The 12,339-nt window shown below is 44.0% G+C and overlaps 1 protein-coding gene across 7 annotated transcripts in view; it reads right to left on the bottom strand.

Moving 5' to 3' along the window:
• Cit (citron rho-interacting serine/threonine kinase) overlaps positions 1–12,339 on the bottom strand; it is a 226,811-nt gene that overhangs the window by 203,760 nt on the left and 10,712 nt on the right. For all 7 annotated transcript variants that reach the window (XM_045132089.1, XM_045132091.1, XM_045132093.1 and 4 more), the window contains exon 4: positions 5,845–6,020. In XM_045132089.1, coding sequence (XP_044988024.1) covers positions 5,845–6,020 — 176 coding nt within the window. The remainder of the gene's footprint in view (positions 1–5,844; positions 6,021–12,339) is intronic.

Genomic DNA, 12,339 nt, shown 5'->3' with positions numbered 1-12,339 from the left:
AATTGTCAGAGTGAGGATGCAACCAGCCATGGGGACAGCTCAATTCAAGGTATCAGAGGTTCATGCAGGGCTGGAGATAAGTTCAGTAGAAGAGCACCTGCCTGCCCAGAATGTTCCAGGCCCAACGTTCAGTCCCCAGTACCCGTCCAAAAATTACAATTTCCCCAAGGAACAAAAAAGTCTACCCCAAGACTATATTATCAGTTTCTACCCAAGAATGTCTAGTCTACCAGCCTGCTCTACAGATATCCAATTTCTACTACCACATCAACTGTTTGAATTAAGCAAATTAAATATATACACAAATATATGTATCCTAGATGTAGATTTATTTTACATGATCCATGTTTTATATACAGGTTAAATGTGTAGATGTATATATGCATATATGTGTATATGTATGGAAAGAGAAAGAGGGTGAGAGTATATGTTGCATTTATATGCAACTGGTCCATTAGTATCTGTGACAGATTACTTCTAGGACCTCTGAAAATACCAAAATCACAGGTATACTCAAGTCCCTTATAAAGATGTAGTATTTGGCCGGGCGTGTTGGTGAATGCCTTCAATCCTGGCATTTAGGAGGCAGAGCTAGAACTGCCATGAGTTTGAGACCACCCTGAGACTACATAGTGAATATCAGGTCACCCTGGTACAGTGAAACCCTACCTCAAAAATCCAAAAAAAAAAAACAAGCCGGGCGTGGTAGCACACACCTTTAATCCCAGCACTCGGGAGGCAGAGGTAGGTGGATCACTGTGAGTTTGAGGCCACCCTGAGACTCCATAGAGTTCCAGGTCAGCTTGGACTATACTGAGACCCTATCTCAAAAAACCAAAAAAAAAAAAGGGGGGGGAGGGGCTGGAGAAATGGCACTTGCCTGCAAAGCCTAAGGATCCATGTTCCATTCTCCAGGTCCCACATAAGCCAGATGTTCACGGTGGTATATGCATCTGGAGTTCATGTGTAGTGGCTAGAGGCCCTGGCACACCCATTCTTTCTCCCTCTCTCTCACTTTGTCTCAAATAAAAAATAAAAATAAAGCTGGGCGTAGTGGCACATGCCTTTAATCCCAGTACTCGGGAGGCAGAAGTAGGAGCATCACCCTGAGTTCAAGGCCACCCTGAGACTTCATAGTGAATTCCAGGTCAGCCTGGGCTAGATTGAGACCCTACCTCAAAAAAAACAAAAAACAATAAAAAATAAATAAATTAATTAAAAAAATAATAAAACAACAACAAAAAAAAAGAGATTTATTTAAGCAGGGCATGGTGGCACATGCAGTTAATCTTAGCACTTGGGAGGCAAAGCTGGGAGGATCACCATGAGTTCAAGGCCATCCTGAAACCACATAGTGAATTCCAGGTTAGCCTAGGCTAGAGTGAGACCCTACTTCAAAAAACCAAAAATCAAAAATTAGTATTTGCAGGAAACCTACATACGTACCCTCTTATCTATTTTAATCATCTCTAGGTTATCTTTAATACCTAACACAGTGTAAGTACTATGCAGACAGCTATACTTTATGCAATGGCAAGAACTGTCTGTTCATATTCAGTACACTTACAATGTTGTGTTTTCCTCCAAATATTTTCAGTCTGCATTTACTTGAATCTATTGAAGCAGAATCTGTAGACGCAGAGCTCATGGTTCAGGAGAAAATGCTATTTACGCTGCATCTGATGGCTGGCTTCATGTACAACTCATGTTTGTACAATATCTATACACATACACATACAGATAGAGCATACATATCTGACGATGTCATTTCTATACACATACACATATGGATAGAGCATACATATCTGACGATGTCATTTCTATACACATACACATACAGATAGAGCATACATATCTGATGATGTCATTTTTCTTAAGATCCCTGACGTTACTGCACTTGCAACTAAAACTTATGTTTCAAAATTTAAGTGAGTTTAATTTTAAATATTTTCCATTTAGTTCCAACAATAAATAAACCTGTGCAAGTCATAGGCCTTGATTCTCTAGGTATTAAAAGTTTTTAAATATGTACGGAGGTTATCAATGAAAAGTTTAAAAGAAAAAGACTTTAGGGCTGAGAAGATGGTTCACTGGTTAAAGGCACTTTGCTTGCAAAGCCTGCTGGCCCAGGTTCAATTCCCCAGTACCCACACAAAGTCAGATGCACATGGCGCATACATCTAGAGTTCATTTGCAATAGCAAGAGGCCCTGGCAAATCCAAGCTCTTTCACTCTCATTCTCTCAAATAAATTTCTATTTAAGTTTTTTAAGGCTTTCATTCTAGCCCAGGCTGACCTGGAATTCACTATATAGTCTCAGGGTGGCCTCAAACTCAATGCAATTCTCTTACCCCTGCCTCCCCAGTGCTGGGATTAAAGGTGTGCGCCACCACGTCTGGATAAATTTTTAATTTTTACTTAGTTTGCTCATATAGTCCCTAAAGTCACCCTGTATGCCCGAGTTTTATGTAATTTATAATTTATATAATCATAATTTTATATATTTATATAATTATATGCATATTATTACATATTTATAATTTATATAACTTACAATTTCCAGCCCTGAAGGGTCCATTCTCCTGGCTGACCCGTGCAGGGAGTTCAGGGGAGGCAGCTGAACTGACCATACTGACCCTCACCAACTCCCACTGACTCAGGCCAACGCCCCACAATTCCCTGACAGTAAATGGGCTCTAAGGACCTCCTCTGGTTGTCACAGATCTCTGGGCAAGTGTGCCCAGCTCCCCCAGGTGAGAAGCCTTGTCTGCGGGATTTCACCTCTTCTAAAGACCCTCTCAGGCACTTCCTGTCCGCCGTGCTACCTGTGCTAGCTTCCATCTCTGGTTTTTTTTTTTGGTTTTCTTTTACTGGGGTGTTTTTTTGTTTGTTTGTTTTTGTGGTAGGGTCTTAGTGGAATTCACTATGTCGTCTCAGGGTGGCCTCAAACTCACGGCAATCCTCCTACCTGTGCTTCCTGCATGCTGGGATTAAAGGCGTGCGCTATCATGCCCGGCCTGGCTTCTGTCTTGTCCTGTCTTTAAATTCCAAATTCTCGCTCTGCTGGCATGAAGGGTCCTAGCTGTCGTTTATATTCAACCACTTGCGGAATGGTAGATGGTTTTTATTAGCCACCCCCCCCCCCCCCCCGTGAACATGATTTTCAAAAGCCCAGACCCACGCTTCACATCCGGTCACTGCTCTGGAGCATGGCGCATCTACGTGAACATCTGTATGGCTTGACTGCGGGGCAGGGTGCTGGACTCATTCTTTTTGCATGCAACATCCCCACCTAGAACACAAGCGCCACAAGCCCAGGCTCCATCTAGTGCCTCCACCCAAGCTCCAAACACGACAAATGCTCAGTGGGCACGGACGCCAGCTCTGACTTAGAGGGAGGAGGCTGAGTCACAGGCTCCTCCTGCCTTTCAAATTATGTGCAGCGTCTGCAAATTTTTCCTATCATGTTGCTCACATTTTGTTCCAAAACACAGAGGCCACGTCATGCTTGAATTCTGACGGGTGCTTAAATTCTGACTGCCCACCCTTGGCTGAAGTCACTGCAGGATCAGGCACCAGACTCTGATCCAGTCTCCTCCCTGCAAAAGCCTCAATCATCCCAAACCCCAGTGGGAGAGCAGAGCATGAATGTTGCATGCTCAACTGGCCTTCTCCTTTTATACAGTCACGAACCTGCCCATGGGCGACACATACGGATGGGGGGGGGGGTCCTCCCATCTACTAATCTAATGCTCAGCTGGCCTTCTCCTTTTAGACAGTCCACGAACCTGCCCATGGGTGACACCTCACATGGTTAGGGTACATCCTTTCACCTCAACTAATCTAATCTAGAAAATCTCTCACAAACAAGGCCAGAGATTTGTTTCCATGGTGATTCTATGTACTTATTTATCTGAGAAAGTGGGGGGGGGGGGGGGAGAAAGAGAGAAAATGGGCATGCCAGGGCCTTTAGCCTCTGCAAACAAACTCCAGACACATGCACCACCTTGTACATCTGGCTAACGTGGGTCCTGGGGAAATCAAACCTAGGTGGTTAGGCTTTGCAGGCAAGCGCCTTAACTGCTAAGCCATTTTTCCCTGGCTCTATCTCTTTCCTTTCTCTTTCTGCTCTATCATCTGTTTCTCCCTTCTTACAAAAGCAATAGACCTGTGGTAAGGCACAGTAACATAATGGAGATAAGTTGCTTATTTTTGGTGGCCAACAAAGAGAGGAAGGGAGAAAAGGAAGGAGAGTGAAGGGAGCATCACAGGGTGAAGGCTCTGAAACAAGGAACCAAAATAAACAATTCCCTCAAGTTGATTTCTCTCAGGTACTTTGCCTCGGGAACAGAAAGCTGACTAACACAGATTATGAGAAAGTTCTAAGAATGGATTCTCTTAAAGCCACTGAGTCTACACACTGGAAATGGTAAACGTGTTTTGTTTTGTTTTGACTGTGTGTGTGTGTGTGTGTGTGTTTTGTTTTGCTTTTTAAGATAGGGTCTTGTTTAGCCCAGGCTGACCTGGAATTCACCACGTCATCTCAAGCTGGCCTCCAATTCACGGCGATCCCCCTACCCGCTGCCTCTGGGTGCTGGGATTAAAGGCGTGTGCCACCACGCCCGGCTAGCATGGTAAATTTTATGTTTTGCCTATTTCACTATAATGAAAGAACTAAGGTTCCTAAGATTTCCCAATTGCCCCCTGTGTATTGTGTGTGTGTGTGTGTGTGTGTGTATGTACATATATACATATGTGTATGTATGTATATACATACATACATATATATGTATATATATACATGTACATATGTATATGTATATATATATACACATACACACATACATACATACACTCTCTCTGTCTCCTAGTATTCATATCTCCAGAATGCCATCATAGCCACACATCTCCCTGACAAGTTCCATCACTTCTCTGCCCAGAACCTCCAGGCCCTCTCATCAGGAAGGACTTTCTCTGACTGTCCTTGGCTCACCTACATCTCCCCTGACATCACTGTTAATGAATTTGCTAATTGCTTTCCCCCTCTGTGATGCTTTAACTGGTAAGTACCTGCTTGACAGATTAGCACCTTGTTCCTCCCCCTTTAGAGGTTGTTATTAAACCTGAAAGTAACAGCCATGGAACTCCAATTCCTTCTGCAGGCTTCCCAGGGAGCTGGGTACATTATTGGACACATGATGTGCACTAGAATGTCTGTAACTAACAAATTACTCTCTGAACTCCGAGGCTGATGGCTGTCTCTTGAAAACACAGCCAATGAATCAATATGTCTAAAGATAGCAGCTTTTCTTTAAAAAAGAAAGGAAAAGAAAACAAAAGAAAAATACCACAACCAAAAAGAGCATTTCCTAACCTGTTCTCAAACAAGCAGCTTCCTAGCTAGGTAACACTATTTTAAGTTCTTCCAAGGCCTGTTTTAAAATCAAATGCATGTGCCCACAACGGCCATGCCTAAAGCAGGCATGAAAGCAGATGCTGTCTGATATATACTCCATAATGTGCAAGTCCTGGACCCACAGCTGATGGCCATGAAAGACCATCTTAAATGCATCAGTTAAGAGGCCAACAACATGCTTCTAAAATAAAACACAACTAACGCATCACGACAAAGAAATCAGTGGACATTCTGATGCTTCAAAATTAGTCAACATCATTTTGAGAAGAGCTAAAACCACAAGAGGCCTTTTCATGTGTGCAACCACAAGTAACTGTAGAGCCTGAGGAGACATTGCTGGACCCTAAACACCAAATCAGCAGACTATCATCTCTGCAACAAACAGGAGGTTCAGAAAGGGGAAGGGCCCAATGTAACAATGCTCCTACCTGCTCCTGGGCCAACAAAGCCTTCTTCTTCATGATTTTCATGGCATAGATGTCCCCAGTCGCTCTCTCTCTGACCACCTGTACTTCAGCAAAGTGACCGCAGCCTACAAGACTTCGGACTTCAAAGTCCTTTGGGGAAGGCTGGAGCCCCTGTAACTCAGCTATGGTAGCGGAATCTGCAGAGGGAAGAGTTACACCCAGGTTAAAAGAAAGAAATGTGCTTCAAACACATGCATCTTTGCAAAAAGGGGGAAAAAAGGGGGGACAAAGTGTTTTGTCTTCCTTCACTGTCAAAAGATGATTAGTCGCTTTCCCATCCATCATGGGTAATTATAAAATCAGCACAAGTGTTTTTATATGTTAAAATTAAGGTCTCCAGAAATTCCAAAGTACGGTTTCCATGGCAGCTATAATTTGAATCCTGTAGACTTAGGAAACGTGGAGGGGGCACACCCGGGCTTTTCTTCTCCTGGCGGCTGAGGGCAGCGCTGGGTCAAACATGCTCAGCAGCCCCTAGACTGGTTCAGAATGTGACACAGCAACAAGACATGGCTCCCCCACGCCCCCGCTCCAGTCAGCTTTGGTGTGGGCTTCTAGATCATTCCATACTAGCTATATCTGCTCTGCTCAGCTTTATCCTACTAGTTCTTGCACTATCTCTATCCTTGCCTTAACATGTGGCAGTGTTTTGAAAAATGGCACAAGATGGGCGTGGTGGTGCACGCCTTTAATCCCAGCACTCGGGAGGCAGAGGTAGGAGGATCGCCATGAGTTCGAGGCCACCCTGAGAATATAGAGTGAATTCCAGGTCAGCCCATGCTACAGTGAGACCCTACCTTGAAAAACCAAAAAGAAAAAAAAAAAAGGCACAGTCTTAGTCCCAAAGACCAAACAGAGCCCTGGCTCACACCACCAGCTAGGTTCCAGCAACAAGAAAGCAACTACTATTGTGTGAATAAATGTGTGAGGTTCTAAACCCACCGTCCACATCAGTCACAGCCTGAGATACCAAACTTAAAAAAGGGATTAGAGGGCTGGGGAATGGCTCGGTCGTTAAAGACATTTGCTCTACAAGCCTGCTGACTGGCATTTTGGTCCCTACAGCCTATGTAAAGCCTGGTGCGTCTATCTGTTATCCCAATGCACCTATGGCAATGAGAGGCAGACTTATGAGAACCCCAAAGCTTGTGGGCCAGCAGCAAATAGGAAGAGACACCCTCTCTCAAATAAGGCAGAAGGAGAGGACCAACACCCTGAGCTTGTCCCCTGACCGCCACACACGTGCTGTGGTATACACATGTACCCGTACACACTCACGTACATTCTAATAAAAAGTGAATTCCAGGTCAGCCTGGACTAGACAGAGTGAGACCCTACCTCAAAAAACCAAAAACAAAATTTAAAATTAAAAAAAAAAAACATCCTAACATGCCTACACAGAGAACACAATGTGGCTCAAACTAGAAAGATACACCGTACTTCCTTCCACTGACAGCTCTGTGCCCAGCCCTGTCTTTCTGCCCAGTCCCTTTTCAGGTTTATTTCACATTGAGGATTTGATGTATCAAATTATAATTCACCAAATGTGCTTGCCTTGTAACTTCCTGGGTTGAACCAGATTCATTGCTGCTTGCACACAAGGCCAATCTTTCTTAATATTCTTTCAGGCCTTGGGCCCCAAAGTTGCTTACCATGTTGCCAACTTAATAACTGGGTCTGACACTGGAGACGATCAGGCATCTCAATCACACACTTCAGACAAACTGCTTTGTAGGCAAAACCTGGGATGCTCTCAGAATTTCAAGAAACCATTCCAAATCTTCAACCTTGTGCCAAAGGCTTTTAGAATATTAAGGTGACCAGGTGAGACACTAAAATCAAGTCCTTCACTATTTACTTTCAAAAGGTGGGGGGGGGGGGTTGGAGAGATGGCTCAGCAGTTGAGGCGCATGCCTGCAAAGCCTAAGTACCCCGGTTCGATTCTCCAGGTCCCACGTAAACCAGATGCACATGGTGGCGCATGCACCTAGAGTTCATTTGCAGTGGCTGGAAGCCCTGGTGTGCCCATTCATATTCTCTCTCTCTCTGTCTCCAATAAATAAATAAAAATAAAATCTTTTTTAAAAAGCCAGGGGTGGTAGTACACACCTTAATTCCAGCACTTGGGGGGCAGAGGTAGGAGGATAGTTGTGAGCCTAAGGCCACCCTGAAACTACACAGTGAATTCCAGATAAGCTTGGGCTACAGTAAGACCCTACTAGAAAAAAAAAGAGAGAGAGAGAAAGAGAACAGATACTCCCGCAGGCAGAGATTTCTTTCCGTCTGAGCACCCCTGCAGCCCAGTACCGAAAGGGAACCTGGCACATGGTTACGTGTTTGATAAATTATGTTGAGTCAACATACTTACTGCTAAGAGAAAGAGCAGAGCTAGAGTGGCCAAACACCTACTTAATAACAAATTAAACAAGAGCTGGGCGTGGTGTCGCACATCTTTAATCCCAGCACTCGGGAGGCAGAGGTAGGAGAATCACCGTGGGTTCGAGGCCACCCTGAGAGTACATAGTGAATTCCAGGTCAGCCTGGACTAGACTGAAAACTTATCACAAAAAAAAAAAAAATAAAGATAAAAAAATTTTAAATTTAAAAAAAAAGAAAAGAAAATTAAACAAGAGCCACGTTAGAACATGCATGGGAAAACATGGACAAAATGTTGGGGCCAGATAACTGGCACACAGGGGCTCGCCATGCTGTTCTCTTTGCCAATGTCCACAGTCCGTATCTGAAAGCATACACACACAAAAGTGGAACACTGCGCTGGAGAGATGGCTTAGCAGTTAAGGTGTTTGCCAGCAAAGCCTAAGGACCTAGGTTCAATTCCCCAGAGCTCATGTAAGCCAGATGCCCATTGTGGCACACACATCCGGAGTTCCATTTGCAGTGGCTGGAGGCGCTGGTGCATCCACCCTCCCTCTCTCTCTCTCTCCCTCTCACTGCCTCTTTCTGTCAAATAAATAAATAAATATTGTCTTTTTAAATTGGAACACTATGTAACAAACTAGTGACCATGGTGATGTCAGACAGGTAAAGATTTTGAAGAATCTTCTCATTATTAATATACATATATATGTATAGTATGGATATACATATGTATAGCATGTATTACGTTATATATGCATGCATGTATGTATGTATGTATGTATGAAATGTGCCATGTGCAGAACGTTTATGATCTCCTCAAAATTCTCAACTGAAACTAAATCCCCAATGTGATAGTACAGGGCCAGCCTTTGAAGAAGTGTCTGAATCATGAGAGCCCCACTCTCATAAATAGGATTGAGAGATTAAAGGGAATATATTTGCTCCTTTTGCCAAGTGAGGATGCAGCAAGGATGTGTCACCTCTCAGGCTGGAGGAATGGCTTAGTGGTCAAGGCACTTGCTTGCGAAGCTTAAGAACCCAGGTTTGATTCCCCAGTACCCACATAAGCCTGATGCACAAGATGGCATATGCATCTGAAGTTCATTTGCAGTAGACATAGGCCCTGGCATGCTCATTCTCTCTCCTTCTCTATCTACCTCTTTGTTTGTTTGCTTGCTTTGTTTTTCAAGGTAGAGCTTTGCTCTAGACCACGCTGAACTGGATTCACTATGTAGTCTCAGGGTGGCCTCGAACTCATGGCAATCATTGTTACCTGTGTCTCCCAAGCACTGGGATTAAAAGGTGTGTGCCACCATGCCCAGCTCTATCTACCGCTTTCTCTCTCGCTAATAAATATTTTTTTAAATGTGCCACCTCTGAAGCAGACAGTAAGCCCTCACTGGATATGGCTTCTGCTGGCAAGCAGACCTTGAACCTCCCAGAATCCAAAACCATGAGCCACAAAGGTCTGTAGCTTATAAATTACTCAGTCTAAGGTTTTTGTTCCAATACAGCAAAGGACTAAGATGTGATGGCTAATCTTTTATATTTAACACTGACTTATTTGCAACCAATAGAAACAATTCTCAAGTTACCATTTGCCCATAAGTATTAAAGCTGTGAATATACAGGTTTTTCTGCAGTGCATGTAGGAAGAGAACAGAATTTTGGTTGCCTTTATTTTTAAAATTACAAAGTCATTTTTTTTTCCTTTTTTGATGTGTTGTACATGGGGGGGAATTGCACGTATTTGTATGCATGTCTGTAAGTGTGTGGGCACTTACGTGTTTGTGGTGGGTACACCTGTGCTTGGTGTGTGTGCATGGAGAGGCCAGAGATTCACATCAAGGATCTTCCTCAGTTGCTCTCCCTACCTTATTCTTTTTTTTTTTTTTTGGTTTTGTTTTGTTCTTTTGTTTTTCGAGGTAGGGTCTCACTCTAGCCCAAGCTGACCTGGAATTCACTATGTAGTCTCAGGGTGGCCTCGAACTCACAGTGATCCTCCTACCTCGGCCTTGCACAGCAAGCACTTTACCCACTGAGCCATTTCCCCAAGCCCCCAAATTCAGGGACTTTCAAATTGCCAAGAACAGCCTAATAACGTTGATTATTAACAGCATTTTTCCAGAGGCTGGAGAGGTGTTTCAGCAGATAAAGTGTTTGCCTTGCAAGTGGGACAGCCTAAGTTCAAATCCCCAGAACCCACATAAAGCTCAAACATTAGCAAAGCCCTGTGATCCTGATGTTCCTGTGCAGAGACGGGAAGGGAGAGGGAGTCCTTGGAAGCTCACAGGCCAGCCTGCCTGACATAAGCATGTCAAACAAGGTGCAAGGTGAGGACCAGCACCAGAGTTTGTCCTCTGACCTCCACACACGCACCATGACACATACAGGCCCCACTACCCACACGTGAACTACACACAGAGATTGTTTTTAAAGTATGTTTCTTGATATTATATTGGCTTACTTTCACACAAATCATATGATATTGTACTAATTGCCACTTATTTTGTTTACTGAGCAATTCAGCATCATTCAGCAGATAGTTACTGAGCATCTAGGACATGGCAGACATCATTACAGACCCTTGAGACGTAAGAGCATCACCATTCGCCACGATGACGACGTTCAGACAGTAACAGCATATAGGATGGGGATTCAATAGGATTATAATGTAGCTAAAAAAAATTTTATCACCTAGTGATAATGGAGCCTGACTTTGCAGTACACTGCCATTATCATGTGTGTGATGATGCTGGCACAGACATGTTCAATGGGATGGATACCAACTGCCATGATCTAATCATTATACATTAAAAATAAGCATGTGGTGCCAGGCATGGCAGCACACACCTTTAATCCCAGTACTCAAGAGGTAGAGGTAGGAGGATTGCAGAGAGTTTGAGGCCACCCTGAGAATACAAGTGAATTCCAGGTCAGCCTGGGGTAGAGCAAGAACCTACCTCAAGAAAACTAAAAATAAATAAATAAAAGCATGTGGACTGGAAAGACAGCTCAGCAGCTAAAGTGCTTGCCTACGAACCGTAAGGATCCAGGTTCAATTCCCAAGTACTGATGCACAAGGTGGTACATGCATCTGGAATTCATCTGCAATGGTTGGAGATCCTGGTGTGCCCTCTCTCTGTCTGCTCCCCCTCAAATAAATAAACAGTTTTTTTAAAAAGAAGCACACATTAAAGCATCACACTGTACCCCAAGTGTATACAATTATATGGGTCACTTAAAAGAGTATGAAGAGGACTGGAGACATGGCTTAGTGGTTAGGCGCTTGCCTGTGAAGCCAAAGGACCCCAGTTCAAGGCTTGATTCCCCAAGACTCACATTAGCCAGATGCACAAGGGGCCGCACACATCTGGAGTTCGTTTACAGTACCTAGAGGCCCTGGTGCACCCATTCTCTCTCTCCCTCCCTCTTTTTCTGTCTGTCGCTCTCCAGTAAATAAAAACAGAAAAACTTTTAAAAAATAATATGAAGAATATATTTTAGTAGAGGAGGCTAGAGGCTGAAGAGATGGATAAGCAGTTAAGAGAGTACTTGCTGTGTTAGCATAAAAAGCCTAAAAAGACCTACTTGCCTAAGTTAGTTGTTTTTTTCCCCCCCTTAGGTAGGGTCTCACGCTAGCCCAGGCTGACCTGGAATTCACTATGTAATCTCAGGGTGGCCTCGAACTCACAGCAATCCTCCTACCTCTGCCTCCCAAGTGCTGGGATTACAGGCATGCACCACCGCACCCAACCTAAGTTTGACTGTTGACTCCCTAGCACCTATACAAACAGCTGACATGGCCACACACACCTACTACCTCAGTCTTGTGGGCACCAGAGACTCATTGGAGCTCACTGGTCAAGTGGTATGATCAAATAGACAGCTCCAGGTTTAGCAAGAGACCCCATCTCAAGGAGACAGAGATGAGCAACAGAGGAAAACACCAGACATTCTCCCCTGGCCTCCACATGCACATGTGTACACACACACACACACGCACGCACGCACGCACACACGCACACGCATATCAAGTGTCTGACTTACACCACCTAAGTCTGCACAGACGCACTC

The sequence above is a fragment of the Jaculus jaculus genome, chromosome 13 (genome assembly GCF_020740685.1).
Source record: "Jaculus jaculus isolate mJacJac1 chromosome 13, mJacJac1.mat.Y.cur, whole genome shotgun sequence".
Taxonomy (NCBI): Eukaryota; Metazoa; Chordata; class Mammalia; order Rodentia; family Dipodidae; genus Jaculus; species Jaculus jaculus.
This window is presented reverse-complemented; position numbering and strand designations above follow the sequence as displayed.